Below are 24079 nucleotides of genomic sequence, written 5' to 3'. Positions count from 1 at the left end.
ATAAAACTGTGAGTTTGCCACTAACTGATCCTTAGGAAAGAATTCTGAATGACATACTTCAGGAGAAGGAAAATAATCCTAGAAAGAAGGCCCAGATGCCACAAGAAATGGTAAACAAAGAAAATGACTAATTTGTGAGTAAATCTAAATATTAGTGATGTGTACAATAAGAATTATATCTGCTCTATGGGCTTTAGGGTGCTGTTTCTGTTCTGTCTTGAACTTGATAATGTTTATATTATCAAGTATGTTTTGTGAAAACTCATTAAGCTGTAAATTATGATCTGCCATTTTTCTACATGTTACATTTCAATTAATAAGTCATAAATTTTACTGTATGCCAAAATATGGCAAAATAAATGAAATAAGAAATGCCTAGAAAATACAACTTTTCATCAGCATTAAAAGAGAATAAAATTATGGCATTTGCAGCTAAATGGATGGAGTAGGAGAATATCATGTTAAGCAAAGTAAGCCAATCCCCCCAAAACCAAAGGCTAAATGTTCTCTCTGATAAGTGGATGCTGATCCATATTGGGGGGGCATGGGAAAAATGGAAGAACTTTGGGCAAAGGGGGGGGGAGGGGGAGGGAGCATGGGGACAGGAAAGATGATGAAAGGACATGGACATCATTACCCTAGGTACATGTATGACTGCGATGTTATGTCTTATACAGCTAGAGAAATGAAAAGTGCTGCAATTGTGTACAATGAAAAAAACTTTTCAGAATTTACAGAAGAAGAAACAGGATGTCTGGAGATTTCTATATCTTTTAAATGAATTAACTTTTGGTTGTTGGTATTGAGAGTTGAAACCAGGCATGCTCTACCACTGAGTTCCACTCTCAGCACTACCCCCATCATTTTTAATTTTGAGACAGGGTTTTGCTGAGTTTCCAAGACTGGACTAGAATTTTCCTCACCCTCCTCAGTTGCTAGGATTACAGCACTTATTTTCATTCGCCACCATACCTGGCAGAAATGAATTTTTTAATTAAAACCTTTCTATAAGAAAAATGAACGATAGCTTGATTAGTGAATTTTGTCAAGCAACTGAGAAATATATCAGCTTTATGACCAAATTCCTATTCTGTTTACCTTTCATTCCAATTCAGGGGAGTATTTACCCAGTTTCCTGTTCTTCATTGAAAAATGGCTGCTCTTAGGGTGTTAGCTCCCTTCCACTTCGATATTGTGAACCCCTGTGAGTGTTGGTAGGAAGGTTCCCACAAATGACCCATGCCTCTTTTCAGAGAAGCCCTGGGGTAGAAGTGAAAAATGTGTAGGGAGATGCTATCAAGTTTCATCTGCATAAACCTGGTTGCTACTGCTTCTCTTAAATAAACAGTTCAGAAGTACATTCCATAAGGCTTCATGGAAGATCCCTGTCAGGATTAAGCCTCTGTTTTTGCTAGCACATTATATTTGCTTCGGCTCCCTCCCAGTTCTTCTCAGTTCCTGACTTCTTCTACCTGGGATTATTTCCTAAATTGATCAACTGCATAGAGCGAATAGGCAATGACACCAATTTTACATAAACTCAGATAACAGAAAATTAGACATACTTAATTCATTTTATTAGGTCAACATAACCTTGACACTAAAAGCTAAAGGACAAGGACATTTCAAGACAGGAAAATTGTTACATTCAATACACACACACCATAACCACAGATAAATTACTAGCAAACCACACCCAGCAATGTATCATGTATGAGACTGGGCAATCATGTTATTTTTAGTTGATAGTATTATATCTGTACAAAATTTAAAAGAATCTACAGATAAATGATCAGAATTAGTTTGTGAATTTATTAATATTCCTGGATGCAAAGTTTATGTACTAAAACCAATTACGTATCTATTAATCAGCAATAAATTAGAAAATGGAATTTTAAGAAAGTATCATTTCCAGTAGCATAAAATTTATAAAATACCTAAGAAAAAGGTAATAAAAGATGTGAAAGATCTATATATATATAGTTGCTTAAAAAATGCTAACATTTAGTCAAACAGCACTCTGGAGTTATCTGTCATCCCTATATAACTATATGTCATCCATGTATTTGTATAAATATGTATGTACACACACATATATACATGCATATATATGTATACATACATATATATGCATACACACAACACACACACACACACACACACACACACACGATATATATGGGGGAGTGGACTAAAGAATTCCCAAGTCAGTAGAAGGATACTCAATGCTGCTGACAAGTTGGAAGCCCAATATATTAAAGATGTCAGTTTTCCCAGATTGACTTGTAGATTCAATGTAATCTTAGAATAAAATGGGAGGACTCTCTGTGTTTAGACTAAGATACCATAATTAAAACTGTGAAATATTGTTTCAAGGCTAGACATAGAGACAAATGGAATAGAGAGCTCTGAAACATAAACACACACCTATATATGTTTGCCACTTATGGCAAAACGGTGGAGAGAAGACAATCTAAAAACCCTCATTACTTTTCTAATATATACATTGTATAGATCAATGTACATATGAAAAAACACAAACCTTGTGGTCAAGATAAAACTTTAAAAATCTACACTAGTGGGGCTGGGGATGTGGCTCAAGCAGTAGCGCCCTCGCCTGGCATGCATGCGGCCCGGGTTCGATCCTTAGCACCACATACAAAGATGTTGTGTCCGCGATAACTAAAAAATAAATTATAAAATTCTCTCTCTCTCTCTCTCTTTCTAAAAAAGAAAATCTACACTAGTATTTTGTACTGGAAAGATTAAAGATATGTTTATGAATGTTTAAATGTTTGTGAATGTTTATAAATAAGCCACAAACATTTATCTATGAAAGTATCAAAAGTATGTATTTTGAACCATGAAAAAAATACTGTGACATGCAGACAAAAAGGACTCTGAATAAAGTTATCTGTCATGGTCTATTTGTATTTCATACATCTGCTTTTCGTGAAGCTCTGTATCTGTTCCTGGACTCATGCATCAAAGTTTGCTACAGGAGCAGAAGATCCACAGTATTCTGTAGTGTTCTCTTTTGGAAGGCTCCAGCTCTATTAATAGCATAAAGGATCACACTGTAATATAGAAAGTAGACAATGTCTACAGCTCTGAAATTTAATTATTAAAACCCATCCTATTTGTTAGAAGCTGATTCATAAAAGAAAAAAGATATCTAAATTTCCCTTTTCTTGAACAAAAGTTTCCATTCATCAGTTGTCATCAATTAAGCATTGTAAAAATAATAGGGTTTGTATGTGTAGCAAAAATGTCACTTCATTTCTTTCCATGCCACGGGTCACAAAGTGTCTGTCACCTGTCGAGCATCATTGCATTATCTCTGGAAAAATGTATTCAAATGTTGTTGTAATGCAAACATCACTTGTGGAAACAAACTGCACAACTTTGGCAAAGTATGGGCTGCAATCCTTCCGTGCAAACAAGATTTGGAGAGCAAACACATTAGTATTCAGAGAGAGAAATGATAAATTGGGAAAATGGATAGGTAAAAAGTCTGAATAAAGGTATTATGTGGGTATTCTTGAACTATTTTTGTAAGCTTTGGCAAGATTTAATTATTTCTAAATAAAAAGATTTTTTTAAACTGAAAACATATGTATAGTACATCAGTTTTCTTAAATTTATGTTATTGGAAGAAGATAGACATGATATATAACTACACACACATATGCATTGGCTTGAATGCCCCAAACATTAAATAGCTGTTTCTGAGCAGATGGAATTTTAGATATTTTTATGCATTACCTTTTTTGCTTCTTAAATTTTCTTTCATAGTCATTTCTTTTCACATTAACAAGATAATTTTAATTAAAAATTTTCTCAAAGCATTATTTAAAGTAGTCACAATGGAAATAATCTAAATATCCAATGGGAAAATGATTAAATAAGTGGAAAACAAGTAGTAATAAAATTAAGCAATGAAAAATATATTTGATCTCATTTTAAAGGCTAATTAAGCAATAAAATGGTACTTATTATCTTAAATAATCATCTTGATTCAGTATTCAGAATTCAAGTAGCATTATATAATAAAAAATTTTACCTAGCTGAAACTGCAATTAGTTAAAAATAATAACATATAACTTACATCTTTTTAAATACACAACAAGAGAAAAGATTCATGGAAGAAAGCATGAACTTTTTAATCACAGTTTTTAATGTTCTCTAATAAAATTAATAAAGAGCAAGCAGCAGTTACTTAGCCTGGTCCCCTTAGCTTTCATTAATGAGTATAACAAAGAGACATGCATACATAGGATCAAGACTTTAAAAGTAATATTCTTCAGTAGTAGTAAGTTTGTTCTCAGTATCCCATTGTTCATACAGAAGGTCTACAACCCATCATTTGCATGTTAATTTTATATTCTGCTACCTTACTGAATAATTTTAATATTAGAGTTAGCTTTATTGATTATCTGGGACTTTCAGGCAAACTATCAGATCATCTGGAAACAAAAACTAGTTTTATTTTTTATTTTACCTTTATACTTCTAATGTGTCTAATTGTTTTCTATTTCCAATTGCCCTGCCAATACTTTCAAAAGTGTAATACTGGCCAAAATAGTGGGCTTTCATGCCTGGTTCTTGACCTTAGCAAGAATGCATTTAGCATTTCTCCATTAAGTCAAAGTTTAGTGTTTGGAGGTTGCATAGGGAGACCCTAAGCAACTTAGCAAGATCTTGTCTCAAAATAAAAAAAAAAAAAAAAAATACAAAGGGCTGAGAATGTGGCTTAGTGATTAAGTGCCCCTGAAGGTCAATCCCTGGTGAAAGAGAAAAAAAAGAGATAGGTATTGATTTCCTAGTGCATTAATATATTTCTTATGATAGTGAATTAATCAATTTTCTAAAATTGAACCATCCTTATATTCTTGATATAAATTCTGTAGTGTCACGGTATATTATTTTCTTTATGTGGTATTTGAGTCTAAAATCTAATAATAATGTATTTAGGATGTTTGCATCAATATATTTCTTCTGGTTACATATATATAAAATGATTAGTTGTAGGTGAACACATACCTTTATTTTTATGTGGTGCCAAGGATCAAACCCAGTACCTCACACGTGCTCATCGAGCACTCTACCACTGAGCCACAACCCCAGCACCTTCTGGTTACTCTTTAACAGGTTTAGGTATCAATGTTATACTTACTTCATAGAGTTTAGGTATTTTCATTTTTTTTAACATTCTGAAACAATTTGTATGGTCATGTTGTGATTATCTGGACTCTTAAGGTTTTGTAAAATTCTACTGTGAAACCACTTGGTCTTGGTTTTTAAGTGTTTGGTTCTTTGTGTGTTTCTTGATAACTTTATTAAAATTATTCTACTTAAACTTTCTATTTACTCTGAGATCAATTTTAATAACCATATTTTTCTAAGAAATGATCATCAGCTGGATTTTCAATTTTATTTGCAATTTTCAGTTTCCTGTGCTTTATTTCTTTTGCATTGCTGTTTTTCCTAGTCTTGTTTTTCTTTTATATTTGTACTTTCTTCATTTTCCTTAAATTAACCAATGATTTTTCCAATCCATTAGTCTGTTTCAAAAAAATTTTTTTTTAATTTGCTTTTTCTATTTATCTCAATTTCTGGTTGTATCTGTCATTTCCTTCCTTGTTTTCTCTTGGTTTATTTTTCTAGCTGTTTCAGAAATTTAACTCACTTATGTTCACTTTTTGTTGTTAATACTGAAGTTAGGACTATGAATTTCCCTCTGATACTACTTTATATAGATACACATGGGTGTATTGGAAAACATCCATGGGTGTGGCCAAAGAATTATTTTGACTAGGTTCAGAAATAATTCCCAAATCAATGAACTGATATGACCTTGTAAGGGTTTTTTTTTTTTTTGAGCCAATATATACATAGGGATTGTAAATTATATTGCTGAATGTATTATAGGAATAGATGTTTTAAATTCCTGGTGGAGGACACACTTTAGACAGGAGGCATGAGTTGTATTTTTTTTTATTATTTTTTGAGAGAGAGAGAGAGAGAGAGAGAGAGAGAGAGAATTTTTTTATTATTTATTTCTTAGTTCTCGGAGGACACAACATCTTTGTTTGTATGTGCTGCTGAGGATCGAACCCTGGCCGCTTGCCTGTGGCGCTACCACTTGAGCCACATCCCCAGCCCAAGGCATGAGTTGTAAATGTGGTGATTCACAGAAAGGTACCTCCTATTTGGATAAGATGTTTAATTGCTGGGGGGTGGGCAGGGAGAAATGGAGACAGGTTTTAAAATACAATATATAATTAGCCCTTTTCACTATTTTTTTTAAAACCTCCCACATATACCTCTGAGAAACTGGGCTCCAAATATTTGCATGTGGCAAAAGGTGAAAAAGAAAAAGAAAGCAGGGGATTTGGGGGCTGAAAGACTAATCTGGTATTTCTTTTCCAGCAAATCTGTTTTCTGGGTTTAGAAGGTTAAAGACATTAGCAACAATGATCATGGATATGAGGTAACAAATGCCATTGTAGCCCTGGCATGGCTCACAGTTCAGGAGAGATATTCTAGAACTTTTCAGTGTATAGAATGAAGAAACTACTGAGATAAATCTACTAAAGATAAATCTATTCAGGTGGTATGGAGTAGACACAGTGAGGATGAAAGAATGGTAAAGATTGCTTCAGGGACTCACCATACTGCTTATGTCAATGTGGAAAGAGAAGAGCAATCCCAGCTGACAGGGAAGAAACGCCTCAGACCCCAGGAGGTCAGGAGAGAGAAGAATGTTAACCTCTCTTGCATTAAGTGCCTCTGGAAGGGTCCACAGGGATAGGAAGAAGAGGGGAAGGTGTTTTTACATTCTTGAACTTGTTCAATTCTGTTCAATCATGAACCAAGTGACTGTTTTTAGGTCACTTTAAGAACTAGTAAGAATGTAAAAAAAATTGTGCCTAAACCTGGAACTAAAATATAAAAATTAACATTCTTAGCCCAAAAGCTGTTATATAATACAATTTTCTAGTAAGAAAACATTTTTGAATGTACATATACAAAATAGTGCAAGCTGTTAATTAACTTTATTTTATTTAATGTAACTGATAAAGTTAACAGACAAATATATCTTAAGGTAACAAAATGTTATAACTGATGTTTACCATCTACATTTTAAAGGATATTTTAGTATAGCCAAAGACTTCACAAGTGGATTTTACCCATTTTTGAAATGTAAAATACACAATTATAATATTCATACTACATATTTTACAATTTTAAAGTTTTAGCGAAAACATTTGAGTCTCTGCAAGTAAAAGCAAGAGTTCTTCTATATCTAAAACAAATAAGATGTATTACTAATAAAGTGCCAGTTTAGATAATACAGTTTCAACTATTTTGTTTAGGGGTAGGAGGACAAAAGTACATAAACTGATTACAGAACTAGTCATTTTCATTATATTAGTATAGAACTAGCAATTTTCATTATGATTCATAATAAGCAAAAGAGTGCTTATAGTAGATATTAACCACAATAAAGAATTTTTCTCAAGAAAGATCACAACTAACTTGACAAGCTGCTCAGACATTGCTGAATACAGTTTAGTGTCCAGGGTTTTTTAAAAAGTGCATTCTTAAACTAAGATAAAACTAATTCTACCAATAACAGAAAATAGTTTGAGGGACTTCAAATAAAACAGATTATCTCTTTTTCTTTAAATGGTAAAATAGGTTTCAAACTGTTGAAAAGAGAAGGATCTAGTGGTGAATGACAAGGTTTGGCAAAAGTATTTTCTCGCAGGTGAAAGCTTGGTATGCATTGCTTTAAGATGCATCTTTCACATAAAGAAAAAAAATGTTTATTAGATGTATACAGCACTTTTCAGGCACTTGACCTCACTTGGTAGTTAAGTTGGTGTTCAGATGTTTATTTAATAGAAAAAGATTAAATTATAAAGTGACTTTAAGCCATGTTCCCACAGAACATCTGTGTTCTGTAAACTAAATCCAAATGTTCCCTGCTAAAATCAAATAATGATGCCATATACCCAATTCAGAGGAAAAAATTTAATAGACCAAAGTTAATAGATTGAATTTTCTCAATTTTAGGATTTTCCACTATAAATTTTTCTTAAATCTTTGTTGCCTATTGTCTGAATGCTAGCAGGGAAAAAAATAAGCTTGAAACCTATGAAATATGTCTAGATAATATTGGAGAATTTGAAACTATCAGAACTATAAGTACAACCTACTTGTTTATGGAAATATGCTTATATTTTTGCTCTTATACTGCTTAAGAGCCATATTTTCTCACAGAAAATGTATTCCTAGTCAAGATTATAGAATTCAGTATGTAAACATTTTAAGGTACCCAAAAGAGCATTATGAATTTTCAGTCTATTATCCCTAAATATGTTTGAGAACCACTACATAAATGTTTGGCTCTAAAACCTTCTTTGGGGTCCATGCCAAAGGAATGCTATCAAATATTTCTAAGATTAGGGCTCTAAGATAAGACCACCCAATTCTGTTCTAAAATGGAAAATATGGCAAGATTTTAGTAAAACTGCTACTAATATTCCATTTTTCTTAAATACCTAGCATGTAGTTTAAATATGTGGATATTAAGGATTTTTTATATGTATATAGTACAGTGTTACAATTTGGGAATAGTTTGCAATATACTTTCAGGCAGTTAGCTTTAAATAATAAACTTCAGCTCTAAGCACAAACAGCCCTGAGAATAATGCATTCAAATTACAGCTCAACTAGAAACAATCTAATTGAGAAACCTTAAAGTACAAAAACAAATTCTGGAAAAGTTGTAAATTAAAATTTAAAAGTTACCAACATTTGAGGCACTACCAGACTACAGTACTTTTAATAGTGGGAAAGACTTTGGAAAAAGAACAAACATACAAAGCTATGTGTGCACATGTACACACTCATTGTGCTGTAATGAAAAATTGTGTCCCCAAGTTTTATAGCCTAAACATTTTATTGCAGCATCTCCTGTTAAAGATATCATGGTCTGGCTGCAGGAGTTTTGGTAATTAATATAAAGCATGGTACAGAAATTTGTACCATTAAGGGAAACTGAATCAAGAGCTTCATTAGCAACAATTTCTTCAAGTGACTGACAGCCCTTGGAGGGGAGCATGAAAGAATATCACAATTATGTTATGGTGCAAATGCTGAGTCAAAGCAGCAATGATTTGAATCTGTCAGAGAGTACACAACTTTGTAGCAAATAAGGTATAACAAAGTCTTCACAGTAGAAATAAAACATGTTGTCTTAGAAAGAAACCTGTTAATACTGTCTATAAACTGGTGAGATGTGTACAGATAAAAATGGTATATCATTGTTTAATCTATCAAGATGACAATTTATATTCTACACATGGTAACTTGTGATATTTAACACTGTGCTACAAAAAAGTACAATAGTAGGAATCAACTTTTAACATTTCTCTGATGTCAAAAAAGAATGAAGTCACTTCTGTTCTATGTTAAAAAATATATGTTCCCTGCTTCCTTTTAATACAATTTATAAAGCTTTACTAAATGAAATATTTTGTTCTAGAGAAACATCTATTGACTTATGTGAAAATAAACAGTCCCATATCTTTAAAATCTATATAATTATGTTAGAGTATTTACACTTCATATAGTATTTAAAATGCAATACTTATGCATAAATAACTTTTGCCATTCAAGGTATGGAGATAAAGATGCATTATTATCATTTGTACATACTTATATCACAATTGAAAACATATTTACGTGAAATTTGACAAATTAGGAAGAACAAGGGCATGCTAATCCAGAACTAATACTAAATCAGAACTCTAGTATGGCTAAGAGGGACCAGATGAATGACCAGCAAGCAGCACAGATTAATAACTTTCTGGAATTCCTGTGGGTAATGTCAACCAGTAGCAAGTGAGATACACATTAGAGATTATAGAACTACAAAAACTAGAGCAGTATGTAGTAGATACTTAAATAGCATACTGGAAAGAATTTAGCCTAATTCCTAATTGTGCTTTGGATGGGCAAAAGCTAGTGTCATACTAAAATCAGTTACTATAACACCTCAATATTTCTTGTGCTTTAGAATCCTCTTCCTTGCACTTCTCTTAAAAGTATTTTGCTTCTTGTCTAACTAGGTTTGCTGAGGCCAAGACAAGATTTTAAAGTGTGTACAAATTAAGCAACTAAAATTTGGAGATCTTATGTTCCTAACACTCTTTCTAGTCACTGATTAGATCAGTTACATCATCATATATATTTTTCTTTAGATGATAGGAACAAAGCCCTTTGAGGTCAAGGCATGATGGGAGAGATCTCAGAACTTGTCTTAGAGAATCAAGGCATTACTGAGATAAATGATTTCCACTCCAATATAATCATTACTATTGAGTTAAAGGTCTTCACAAACTCTATAATGATGTTTTATTTTGGAACAAGTAAATTTGGAATGAGTACAAATACTCGTGTGTGTGTGTGTGTGTGTGTGTGTGTGAGAGACAGAATGATCTAAAAAAAAAAAATGGAAGTGCAGTTATGTCACCTGAAACACTTCTTTAAAAAATAATTTGGCTTATATAATTCTTTCCTAGTTATATTTTACATCGGTACTGAATTAAGACAGAAAACAGAAAAAATACATATACTTAAAATAAGTTAAATAATAATTTTAAATAAAGAAACATTTCTTCCATGATTGACTTTCATTTCACTTTAGAAAAAATACGCATAAATTTAACAAATCAATTTAAAGTTAAGAATTCCAGCTCAACCTAAGAATTCCCAGTTTTAGTCTAAGTAATATTTTAAGGTCAAAAAAATACTTTAAAATGGTTGAAAAGGAGCAATTACTGATAAATGCCAACACTTATTCAACATGGTTGCAAAAAAAGCACTGCATAGTGTCCTGTAAAGCAGGTCAGTCCTTTCAGTGCCAGGGGGTTAAGGGGGACAAAAGTTAAAAGCAAAAATATAACTAAAAAGCTACTTTCTATTTTTTATGCTGATTACAAAGGTCTCAAGTCAAAACCTAGAGTTAACCAACCTCCTTTGCCACTGTCCTTTTTGTCTTCTTTACAGTCTAACATGCTCATTTTCATCCAACAGCTCAATGTCCCTCTGTCAATGACAAGCAAGTACTAAAACCACCATGTAAGGTGTAAGTCTACCAACAATGTGGCAAAGAATGGTATGACCGAGGTAATGTATATCATCCCACACAACCACCAAGGTAACTGATGCTTTTTAATAACATGATTTTTGTTTAAAGATGTATTTGCCACACACAGGCTAAAACTGACAATTTTAAACCATAATTTATGTATTCTATGACATTAGTTTAAAATTAATGCAAAGCAATTCAACTTAAATGTGGTATTTCAATACCACCAAATGCTACATTATCTTTTAAAACCCTGGTTTAACTTATCATTTTATTAAAATTAAGGAATGATTTTGCTCAGACAAATCACATTTGCTGAAGCTTTATGTTTCTTGGACTCACATACTGAAGACCACAGGAATGTTATAGGAAAGACACAAAATTAAAAAAAAAAAAAAAAGAATTATATATCTTGATTTTTTTTTTTTTGGTTAAGTTACCAACTACCAGCAAAATGAACCAGCACAATTTCAAAACAGTTAAAAAAAACAAAAATGAGGTTGCTTATGAAGGCCATAGCTTTGGTGACAACTTAGAACCAAACTTTAGATCTGCAGTTGATCCAGACCTAAACTGTTTGCTCATGCCTTATGTCCCCATTTATTTGCAGGGCTTTATGGCTACAGCATATTCTTCACTCATTGCACACATGACAGACACCTAGAAGGAAAAAAATGCAGGCAAAAGTTACCCAGAAGGCAATACATATACAAGATATATTTAATTTACCATATACTGTGTATTTGCAGATATTTTGTGTATATGGACTTTGGAAAGGGGTAACGACCCCCCTCCCCAATCATCTACTTTCTTTATAGTTTCCTGAAGTAGAATTTCTCAGACTGTGGTTTTGCAAGACACTCCAAGGAATAGGGAAAAAAAGAACTATAAATATTTCAACACTTCATAATTTAGGCCAAAGTTTTTATAAAATTGTTTAAAAAACACAATCTTCTCCTAGGTCTTTACCTGCACATCTTCACCTGCATTGTACTTTCCTTCTATTTCTTTGCCTAGTTCACCTTCTGGCAGTTTAAGATCCTCACGAACTTCACCAGTTTCTGTCAGCAGGGAAAGGTAACCATCCTGAATGCATATCAGCTATTAGAAGAAATTATAAAATTTATACTAATTAGATTATATCCACTCCTTTGTAATGTTACACAGTTAAACTGCAATCCACATTAATTTATATAAATACATGTAATACATTAATATATTGTTGGTATTTAAAACTGCTAAAGCACCTACAGACTAAAATACAGTAAATTCATTCCTTCCTGTACTCTTCCTGCCCAATCTCTGTATTATTCAGCAGTTTAGGCTGCTTTTACAGTGTATTTTGAAGCATTTACATTTAAGTATACAACACAAATATGGTTGCTTTACAAAAAAAAAAAAAATGGGATCAGTATTTTCAGCAAGCTGTTTTTCAGGCCTTAGATTTCTATTAGAAAATATAGACTTACCTTAATCTATCTAACCATTACACAAGTGCATGGATATGCTTGTTACTGAATTAACTGTTTTTCCATTACTGGACAATCAAATTATTTTCAATTTTGCACTACTACAAACAAAATTCTATTATAATTTGACTACAACCAAAGTTAACAATTTTTTATCTCTAGTTCACTACTAATAACAGATTAAAAACAAACACTAGCTTATTGACATTAATGAAGCAAATCCAGTTATTAACCTAATATTAAAAAAACACAGTTTTGCTATAATTGAATTTCTTTTATTACTGAAATGAGGAAACAGCCAGTCCCTACTCACTTATTCTAAAAGCATATGCACCATCAGTGTGCCTAGAATTCTAACGACTTCATAAAAGACCAATCATCCAGAAGACCAGCTGCTAACACATACCAAAGGAGTCAAAGATGTGGTCCTTGATTCCCTTTAACCACTGTGATATAACCCAGGCATACCACATGGACCAAGTTTCTAAGCTCTCCTCCATGTATACCATTTACCAAATCTGCAGTGACATTCCACAGAAACTCCACTTATCATGGGAGAGGTTTAGTTTGCAAATATATCTAAATTCTCAAAATCAAAAAAGCCATCCTACAGAGCAACAATAAAACATTTTCTTTTGAGACAGGGTCTCACAGACTTGTCCAGGCTGGCCTCAAACTCTTGATCCCCCTGCTCAGTCTCCCAGTAACTGGGATTATAGAAATGCATCACTGCACCCAGCTAACACTTTTAATTAACTTCTTAGTTACTCAAACATTTGTGAGGTAGTTGGAAAGGAGTGAAGAACAAAGAGGTTGAGGTAAGAAGGATAATGTTTAAACAATTAACCACATGCTTACAAGGCAAATCTTTCATTTCTGCTATTTCAGCAATTTGCCAAAGTGGAACTTGAACTACTTCAAAGTTAAAGGTTGCTATTGCAACTAGTGACTGACACAGAGGAACCAAATAATACTACTATTTTGGTAATTATAAACTGGCATTTTTTAAGAGTTAGGAATTCGTAAAATAAACTGTGGGGTAAAATATAGAAAGCATTTCAAATGTAAAAGTGCAAAATATCTAGTAAAACAATTTATAAACATTAAACATCTTATTAAAATAAATTGCAATATGAAATAAAATTGCAAGTTTTCAAAAACAAAACTAAGTTGCAGAAAAACAAAATAATGAAAATAAATTATTTGATCATTTAAATTATTAAGAATCTTTAAAAAATTATATATAGAAAAGTTGCAAAAAGAATGCAATAAAATCCCATTTCCTTACCCTAGATTCACCTATGGTTAACATTTATCCACATGTGCACTTTCTCTTTGTATATGTAAAATATAAAATATCATACAGTCTTATTTTTACTTAATCACTTGAGAATAATTTTCACAGATCCCGACTTTTCAGTACTAAATACATAAAGTTTATTTTTCAAAATCAGGAAATTTAATATTGAAAAGCTATTATCTTATATATAATCCATATTCAAATTTGCCAATTGTCCTGAAAAAATTTGAATTTGCAGAGAATTATCACCTTCAGAGTAGTCTTCTTTAAAAATGCAGGAAGAGGAAGTAAAGAAAAAGCTAAACTGAATCTGATCACATCTCTTCATCTTACTACCAAAGCTTCAGGAAATACTAAGGACAGAGGAACACATTAAACAAGAAAATGCAATTAGCAAAACCCAGACTGTGACAAAGTCTGCAGAACAAATGACCCAGTCTCTTCAACAAAAAATTGGAGAAAGAGATAATTCAAGTACATGTATGAGAGAGGAGAAACTATAGATTAAAATAGCATTAACAGATATATAAGCCAATCTCATTTTATGGACCTAATTTAGGTCCTGAATCAGACAAACTATAAAACAAAACAATAACCACCACTGATGGGATATATTTGATACTACTAAGTAATTAATAATTTTTAGGTGTGATATGTTTTGTTTTTTGCTTTATCATTTGTAGATAAAATGAAAATGTCTGGAATTAGCTTCAAAATAATGAAAAGGCAGAAATTACAAGAATAAAAAATAGATGTAAGTGTTATGGTTTAAATGTGAGGTGTCTCCCAAAAGCTCATGTGTGAGACAATTCAAGAAGTTTCACAGGAGAAATGTTTGGGTTGAAAGAGTCTAAACCCAATCAGTGATTTAATCCCCTGATAGGGACTGAGTGAGTGGTAACTGATGTGGAAGGGTGTGGCTGGAGGAGGTGGGAATTGGGACTCGGTTTGGGGTATATATTTTGTATCTGGAGAGTATAGACACTCTGCTTTCTGATCGTGATGTGAGCTGCTTGCTGAACATCTGCCATGATGTTCAGTCTCACCTCAAACCCCAAGGAATGGAGCCAGCCTTCTATGGACTTAGACCTCTGAAACCTGAGCCTGCAAATAAACTTTTCCTCCTCTACAATTGTTCTGGTTGGGTCCTCTAGTCACAGCAGTGAAAAAGCTGACTAAGACAGTGGGGTATAGATGAAACAAGATTGTCAAGATGTATTGTAATTGTTGAAGCTGGATGATGCACTGTATACAGGATTTTGATACTTTGAAAATTTCCACAATAAAAAGATGGAAAAATGCCATGGCATATAAGAATTCTATAAAGGGCACTATATGTTTAGCACCACTAAATATCAGGAGGCACAATAAGTTAAAGAAGCAAAGGATGAACTAAAAGGAAAGGTGTAGGGAGAATTAGTGATTATAGATTCTGTCCATGACATAGCCAGGATAAATAAGAACACTGAAAGGGAGGAATTAAAGGGAAACTTTTTCTGCCTGCATTTGTATTATTGGTATGCAGCAGAAGGCTGGAGAAGATACAGCATCATTACAAGTGCTTTGTTAGCTTTAATTTGTGAATTCTGCTTTTCAATCTATTTTAAAACAGACTTGTTTAGGTAAGACCTATTTCTTTCAACTTCTTCCTTCTTTTTCCTAGCACTTTCAAGCTCCTCCTCACAGTTAGTGGTTCCTGGTAGAGAATGAATTCTTGAACATTACCATTATATCACCTAAGCAAATGACACCACCATCAACTGACCCAAGTCATGAAGCTGGATATGCATAGTAGCACTTATCACTAAGAGGAAGTAGCATATATGAGATCAACAAACAAGCTGTATAAGTTGTAGAAAGCACTCTCACACTGATACTTCTTCCCTTTCATCTCATCCCAATAGCTTGATGGGAAATTCCCTATAATCAGTTGACCATGAAACAAAAATAATTTAATAATTTCTAGGTGTTAATGCATAGTATAATGCACCATTTGGACGTGGCCCTGAGCAGTGGTGAGGGATAGGGCCACTAGATGTGGGAGAACAGAGAACTAGAGGTTGGATTTATACTGATTATGGGCCAGAGTTAAGAGCTGGGCTGCAAGGTCAAGGACACTGAAAGAACAAGATAGGAAAACTGCTGATAATAGGGACCTTTCCATAAAAATTAAAGAGCATATCCCATGAATGCTCACCAAAGGACACCTGCTATAAAATAGGTTGTAAATAATTAGGTAGAAAAGAGGGTTCTGTGAATGATATTCAGCTTCTTTTTGGTGTCTTGTTCCAGTCCTTGTTTAATGGGCTCAATGACACAGGAGTTCTCCCACTAACTCTGATCTGACAATAGGCCCTACGGAGAACCTCACAGAAGAGACCAGCACAGGATCCCTGACACCATTTCCCAGAGGGAACAGCTATCTATCTGATAACACTGTATCCCTTCTTTCATGGAAGAAGCAGTGATTTGACTTACTGCAATAGACTCTTATGGATTTGCCTTTCCTACATGTAGTGCTCCTGCTAAAATCCCATCTGGATTTACCACATACCTCATTCTTGTCATAATATTTCACATGACATAAATTCCAACTAAAAAATCTCATTTTACAGGCAAAATGAGACAATGGGAAGATACCCAAAGAATTCACTGGTTCATGAACGCCATCATTCCAAAACTATGTGCTTTGACCTATTGAAGATTCATGTACATCACCAGCTGGGTAATACTTTGTGGATCTAGGGATGTTTTGTAGTAGGTTACAACATATATGGAGTTATTTTTCCCAAAAGTAGAATACACAAGTCTAAAAACCAAAGAGGGTAGTTCTTACTATTACCCTTAATGATACTATAGCAAATTATTTGCTTCTTGTCTTTTCAATACTGGATTCTACTGGCTTTGAGGTGTTCTATTCACAAAGAAAGATTGGCTTCCATGAGGGAACACAAGGATTCCACAGAGCATGTTAAAATTATAAAAAGATTTTAAGTTCAGGGAAATTCATAGCATCATTATCAACATTAGTGTTTTAAGTTGCAACAAAAAAAATTCAACTCACATATTTCAACATTCAAAAGATAAATCATTTATTATTTGGACTTAATAGTCATCATTTTGGCAATTTACCAATAATCCAAAAGTCTACAATATATACTTTATGTGTCCTGTACTTTTTTTCTTTCTGGAAAATAATCTTTGAATGCCATAAAACTTCTGTGAATATACATAAAGCATTTAATTTGGGTGGGATGCATAGCATCACAGAACTTTCTAAAAAACATTCAAGAGCCAGGCATGGTGGCGCACACCTGTAATCCCAGCAGCGCAGGAGGCTGAGGTAGGAGGATTGCGAGTTCATAGCCAGCCTCAGCAATAGTGAAGCACTAAGCAACTCAGTGAGACCCTGTCTCCAAATAAAATACAAAATAGGGCTGGGAATGTGGCTCAGCTCTTGAGTTCAATCCCCAGTACCCGCCTCCCCACAAAAAACCCAGGGGAGTCATGAAGTCTGAAACAGCATTTCTAGATTTATCATTTCAGAGATTTCCAAAGGCATCTGAATGTATTTGTATTTTACACCATCACTGAGCTCCAAATGGCCATAACTACTTTTGGGAGAAGTAATGGAAGTTAGCAATCTAATCCAAGCTGATTTTGGAATTGAGGAGATAATATTTCTTTCATTCTGAACTTACATTAAAAATACACAAAGTTAAAATTACAAATGTTTCTTTTCTTAAACATTTACTTTTTTAAAAAATGTATTTTTCAGTTATAGTTGGACACAATACCTTTATTTTATTGATTGATTTATAATGTGGTGCTGAGGATCAAACCCAAGGCCCCACAAGTGCCAGGCGAGCACGCTACTGCTGAGCCACAACTCCAGCCCCTAAATATTTATTTTTAATTATTATAATGATCAGGGCTGGGATTGTGGCTCAGCAGTAGAGCGCTCGCCTTGCACGGGCAGGACCCAGGTTCGAACCATATAAAAATAAAGGCATTGTGTTGTGTCCATCTACACCTAAAAAATAAATATTTTTAAAAAATTCTTATAATGATTAGATATACATATTTCACTTTAGCTGGCTATCAAATTGACACTCAAAATACTGAATTCAAGAAATATAAAGGACTAAACATAGCCAAATGATAAAAAAAAAAGTAGGAATTTACTTAAGGCATGTGGATAGATAAGTGACTTTCTCCATAGCACAATAAATAAAACTGTAAGCACAGAACTTTTTTAAAAGAACAGAAATAAGTGTCCCATGTTGGCTGGATAATGAGAAGATGTGGGCACTGAGTATTTACTATGCCATGCAATGTCCTATTAACTAATGAAGCCTTAAAATGATTCCATGAGAAGTTTATCATTCATACCCCATTTTATATGTAAAAAAATGGAGACAAGAGGTTAAGTAACTTGCCAGCCAAGGTCACACAGCCAAAAAGTGCCAAAGTAGGAATCTATACCCAAACTATCTAGCTTTTATCAACCTTTAATCCACTCTCCCACATAATTATATACTAATTGCTGGAATTAAGTTGGACTGAAACACTTGTCTTGGCTGCAAAATTAAGAAAGCACCCCCCTAAAAAAATAAACCCTCAGTGATCAAATATTTTAGTATAGTACTTTTAAAAAATTAGAATGCAAAAGTGACATGATGAACAAAATATAAAAAAATTTTTAAAAAAATTTTTTTAGTTGCAGATGGACATAATATATTTCTTTTTATGTGTTGCTGAGGCTCAAACCCAGTGTCTCACACGTTCGAGGCACGTGCTCCACCACTGAGCCACAGCCCCAAAATATCAAAATTTTAAGTGAAAAAGATACTGATTTTTCCCCCTTTGCCCTAGTAGACTTGTCTTTATTTAAACTTTTACACCCAAGGCCTCACTTCAGTTCATCTGCTGAACCCCAGTCTGGGCCTCATTATACATCAAAATAAAATCCAGATTAAAATTTTCCTCTATGTTAAATTGTGAACTCCAATCAATGACTGGCTAACTTGATCAAAGTAGTAATTATGTAAACTACTGATACTATCTTTCTGACACATGCAACAGGTATGAGGATTTGATGCTGAATGAATATTATTGAATATAATGCATACTGAATATTCAAAGTATTCACACTTAGGGCAAAAGAAAATTATATAATAAGCCTTATTCTTCTTATTTGCTGTTATCCTCTCTCCACTGATACAATAAATACACACACTTGATGATTTTTTATTGAGCAATTATGTACCACATCTAAATTCAGTGTTCCAATAGTAATGACATTATTAAGTAGAGTTTTTATATAGGAAAGGGGAGCCAAACAGAACTGCTTCTTTGTACCTCATCCACTCATGAGGTACGTTTAATCATTTAATCCTCACATCATTCTTGTTTTGTAGACTGGGAGACTAATGTTCAGAGGGGTTGCACAACTTGTCCAAAATCCATATAATTAGAAAGAGGCCAAACTAGATCCAAACCCAGATCTATTTGACTCAAAATCCACCTCCTGCAAAAAAAACCCCCAAAAAACAAAAACAAAAAAAAACCACCTAACTTTCTGTTAACATTAAGACAATTCAAGTTTTTACAATGACTCCAAAGCAACCTAGAAAGTAAAGTAAAAATATACAACTGTTACTACAGTAAAACTACATAAAACTATGTTTGCATATTGATGGAATAAAAGAAAATCACTGGGTAAATACAGATGATAGCAATATTCTTTTAAAATTTATATAATACAATGAAAGGTATAGAAAGGATTCAGTCTAAGTTGAATAATACAAGTGCCACTCTTGTATTTCTCACTATATAAAATTAACAGAAAAGAGTTTGATATGGTGAAGTTCTGATATGATATGCTTGATATAGAAATTGAATACTTCCAAGTATAGCATTACTTATGATTAATCTGAGCTTCCACATTCTATGATATTAATTATTTGGTTACCATCAATATGTTGAACAACCAAAATGTTATTATCAAACACAACCTATCTAAAAGTATAATTGGAATTAAAATCTATTAATTTAAGAAAAGGTCATAGCATCATCAATGTATATAAATAAACCAATTACACAGCTTTTATATTTTCTTTTCCATATTCAGTGAGCATGTACTTTTTATATTTATACTTTTCAACTTATTTCCTTACTTAAGAATACCAAACTCTGATTTACTATCATTAATTAAAAAACTTGGTTGGTAGGAACATGAAATTCAATAGTTTCTTGGAAGTCTTAGCTCTGATTAGGGGGAAAAAAATAAAACACTCAGGAGGGAGTTATCTAAATTTGATATATTTTACAATAGAGAACACAGTAATTTTACCAAATACTGGACTTAGTCAAAATATGCCGTCACTTGGTCTGAGATGTGCTCAACTTTTTAAAAATACAGGAATGCTAGGAAAAAAACAAAACCAAAAACCTCACTATCTGTTTCTCCAATTCATAAGACAGGTGGTGCCCAAAAATTGATTAAGAAAACCTTCGAAATTACTGCTGGGTTTTGTCAGATTACTACTGCTAGAAGAAAATATTTGTACTTTTAAAAATCAACATTCTAAAGGAAATTAGTACTTACTTGATAATCATTTCTCTTAATATTTGGAACATCCATGTTATGAGTAGAAGGGCAAATATCTTCATATTTTTTGCCTGTGAAAATATCAATTCCAACAAGGTGTACCTAATAGAGGAGAACAGGAAACCTGCTTAATCTCTGCCAAGTATATCACTCAGTACATACCCAAGAGCACACAATACCAATGCTGATTATGACAGATTCTTTCTCCTTCTTTCAAGGTCATCTAATTTTACTTTCTTAAAAAAATGTAGTGGCCATAGAATTGAAATGCAGTGAACAACCAAACAGAATCATAAAAATGTCAAGACTCAATATAATTTATAATTCCAGTAGTTCAATTATAAGAATACATAAGAAGACTGAAAATAGGTTTCTTAGAACTGTTAGTAAAGGTTTTCTCAACTGTAAACTGAATAGATCTTCGAGGTCACTAGTATTCAGGAAAGTTTCAGTTCCCAGTTAATGAAACATTATAAGGGCCCAGGAAGGGAATACTATCTTTAAGCATTCAAAGCAATAGCTGATTACTCAATAACTGAGGAAAGGAAAAAATGTCTTTACTACAAAATTTCAAGTATAGATACTCATTATCTGTAATGGAATATAAATGATCAAAATCTCAATGCAGAAGCCAAAGAATGACTTGGAAGGGCACTTACCTTGGCATGACCGTGCTTTCCAGTTTTGGAAGTTGACATCTCCACTATTTTGCATGGTCGTCCTTTGAGCACCACAAAGCCGTTTTTGCGCAGGGCCGAGCACTGCATAGGATAAGTGCTGGAAGCCCCAGCATCTCCGGTAGTGAAATCAATTTCGTCGGCCATGGTGGGTTGGGGAAATGCTAGTTTTTCCGAGGAACCTACGCAAAAAAGTTGGAGTGCATTTTTTTAACAACCGGCACGCAGGCAGGGAAATGTTTCATTTCGGGTAGGTTAGATGTCAAGCATTTTGGGTCCGTTATTTCAGCATTTATAAGATACCCACTCAAATCTAATGGGCACTTTCTGATTTCGGCCTCTACAAACTTTTCCAGCCATTGGTGAGGACGTGGGGAAGGCAGCTTCAGAAGAACTTAAGGGGGGTGGGACATACTGGTCTCCCGCGCTCACCCGCGCTGCGCTGGGGGAGGTAGGTCCCGTTCCCCAGTTACACCCCCCCCCTCCCCCGCCACACCGCCCAGCATAAACAGCCCCGCGACCGTCCTGCGCCGCGCTGCTTGGCCCTCTGCCGCCGCTCCGATCCCACACCGGGGACCGGGCCCAGGCCGCACGTCCCCGCCAATGATGAGGGAATGAAAGGAGCTGGCCGGCAGCACCTGGACCTCAGGCAACGGGCGCAAACTCCGCCCTCTACCCGCAGGGCCGCCGCCCCGACCGCTCAGACGCCCCCTATTCTGCTGGCATCCCTGGCCGGGCTCGGCCGGGCTCCGCAAGGGCCTGAGCTCCGGCGGGACGCGCGCTCTTTTCCCTTCTCCCATCCACCTTTCCCCCTTCCCGAGTAAGGACTCGTCTCTGGCCGCATACCCCAACCCTGCTTGCTCCAGTTCCAGCTCCACCAGATTTTCCCCAGGTCTTCACCTTTCAGCGGGCACAGAACGCCTATCGTCTGCGTGCCCGCGCCGGTTCCCTGCAGCTGCGGCGGCGGCGGTGGCGGCCGCAGCAGTTCCAAGAGACGGGGCGGGGCCGCCACACTTTCCACACCCCGGCTTCCCCGCCCTTTCCCGCCCCCACCTCAGCCCCACTTCCGGGATAGGCCCCGGCGCGTCACAGGCACCGCCCCTCACGGCTACCATTGGCTACCATGTTCCCGAGACCCCTCCCAGTCACGTGAAGAGCGCCCTGGCAACCCCACGTGCTGCGGATTAGTGCACTTCCGGCGTGGAAAGCGCTTTGGGGAGTGTGGTTGCTGACTGTAACTCGCTGGCCAGGCTGGTTGATCCCTCCAACTTTAGATCGGGTTTCAGTCGACATTAACTGGAACCTAGTCAAGAGCTGGGTTGCCCCTGCTTTCAGGTGCGTGGCTTTTGTCACGTGATGGTCTTAAGAACTCGCGAGGCACGTGAATGCTCTGAGTGTCCCTCGTGGCTTTGGAGGGAACTTTGGGTTCGAGCTTCTGGTTGAGTTTTCTGGCCTCCTTCGAGTTGGAACCCATGCTTGCTCCTCCAAGAGGAACCCAAGTGCAGTAATTTATTATTGTGCTCCTTGTTGTGGGTTCCACGTGGAACCCTAGTCATCCCTTGGTGAGATTTTGTTGGCCACTGCTACCGGATACCCCGCCAGAGTCATCAGTCATTCAGCGGGTGGGAACTCAGAAAGCACCTGCGAGGTACAGCAGCATTGAAATGTCCCGTGACTGTTAATGGAGTTGAGGAAGGCACCGGCCTTCTTTGCTTCTGGCGTTAACATTCCCTAGAATTTGGGTTTTATTCATATTACCGTTGAATCATTGGATTGTTTTGAAAATCAACATGGAGCTGGTAAACTTGAATAGGATTAAAGAAAGTTTCTTAAGAGATACGCTCTTCTTTTCACAGTTCCATTTTACAACCCAACACCTCTCTTCCAACCTTACTTTCCACTTTACATCCCATTTCATGTGCCCCTGTGATTTGGTATTACTGTCTCCTGAGTTATCCCATTTCTCCAATTTCTGTATGTCTCAAGACTGCTCATATATTTTATATGTGATGTCTGATTTAACCATTACAATAAGCAAGTAACTACCCACAAACAACTCAGCTTCTTGTTAATATGAAAAGAAGGAGATATGAACCAGAGTTCGTGAGTCCACTTTGCTTTATCTTACACCATCTAACCTTCCCTGTTGTAATTAGAATGACTAGTAATATTTAAAGAGTATTTATAGAGGCAAATGGCATATTAAAGTTTCGTTTGGGGCATATTAAGGTTTCATTTGAATTTTTGAACTTGACTCCTACTTGATTTTTTTTTTTTTCCCTTTTTGACATTGAAAAAAAGTTATTGAGTACCTGCTATGTGTCAGATGATGTTACAGAATCCCAGGTATGCCAAGATGAATTTGACTATTTTCTACCCTTGAAGGGACCCTTAGTGTAGCCATGCAGACAGACTTGCATACAGGTAATTATGAGATAATGTGGCAGGTGGTATAATAGACATGTAAAGTGGAATGGTTGACTCCTACTTTTTAACCTCAGGTTTAAGTTACTGTTTCTATAAGGTAAATTTGACTTTTCTGTAAGTTTTGAAAACAAAAGCGGTTGTATAATCACCACTATAATCAAAAACTTTATCCACACTCTGCACCTAGTTCCTTGGCAATCATCAACAACTCATATTTATCTAGTTTTTGAATTACAGAAAAAGACAGAAAAAAGTAATTTGCCCCAGATCACACAGGTAGCAAATTAGAGAGTCAAGATTGAAATCTGGGCAGTTTGGCTCTAGAATCAGTATTCTAACTGCCATATATATTGTATTCTCATAAGAATTGAATTTGGAATTTCATTGATTGAGCTTCATTCATTCAACAAATTCAGTTTGTTCTCCTGA

General features: G+C 35.0%; 1 protein-coding gene across 3 annotated transcripts; it reads right to left on the bottom strand.

The window, feature by feature from the left end:
• Nucleotides 1-7039: 7039 nt before the first annotated feature.
• On the bottom strand, nucleotides 7040-22210 carry Eif5a2 (eukaryotic translation initiation factor 5A2). Of its 3 annotated transcripts, none has more exons than XM_076867744.2 (5): nucleotides 22124-22210; nucleotides 21206-21405; nucleotides 20544-20648; nucleotides 12134-12265; nucleotides 7040-11824 (listed from the first exon to the last, which is right to left on the bottom strand). In XM_076867744.2, exons 2-5 carry the CDS (start codon nucleotides 21368-21370, stop codon nucleotides 11765-11767), a joined length of 462 nt encoding a protein of 153 aa, XP_076723859.1. In that variant the 5' UTR covers nucleotides 21371-21405; nucleotides 22124-22210; the 3' UTR covers nucleotides 7040-11764. The 3 variants fall into 3 exon arrangements, with proteins under 3 accessions (XP_076723859.1, XP_076723860.1, XP_076723861.1); XM_076867745.2 differs by having other exon boundaries at nucleotides 22070-22177; XM_076867746.2 differs by lacking the exon at nucleotides 22124-22210 and adding an exon at nucleotides 21531-21681.
• Nucleotides 22211-24079: the final 1869 nt, after the last annotated feature.

Source organism: Callospermophilus lateralis, chromosome 10, assembly GCF_048772815.1.
Source record: "Callospermophilus lateralis isolate mCalLat2 chromosome 10, mCalLat2.hap1, whole genome shotgun sequence".
Lineage (NCBI taxonomy): Eukaryota > Metazoa > Chordata > Mammalia > Rodentia > Sciuridae > Callospermophilus > Callospermophilus lateralis.
Note: the sequence above shows the minus strand (reverse complement) of the source record. Positions and strands in the feature narration are given on the sequence as shown.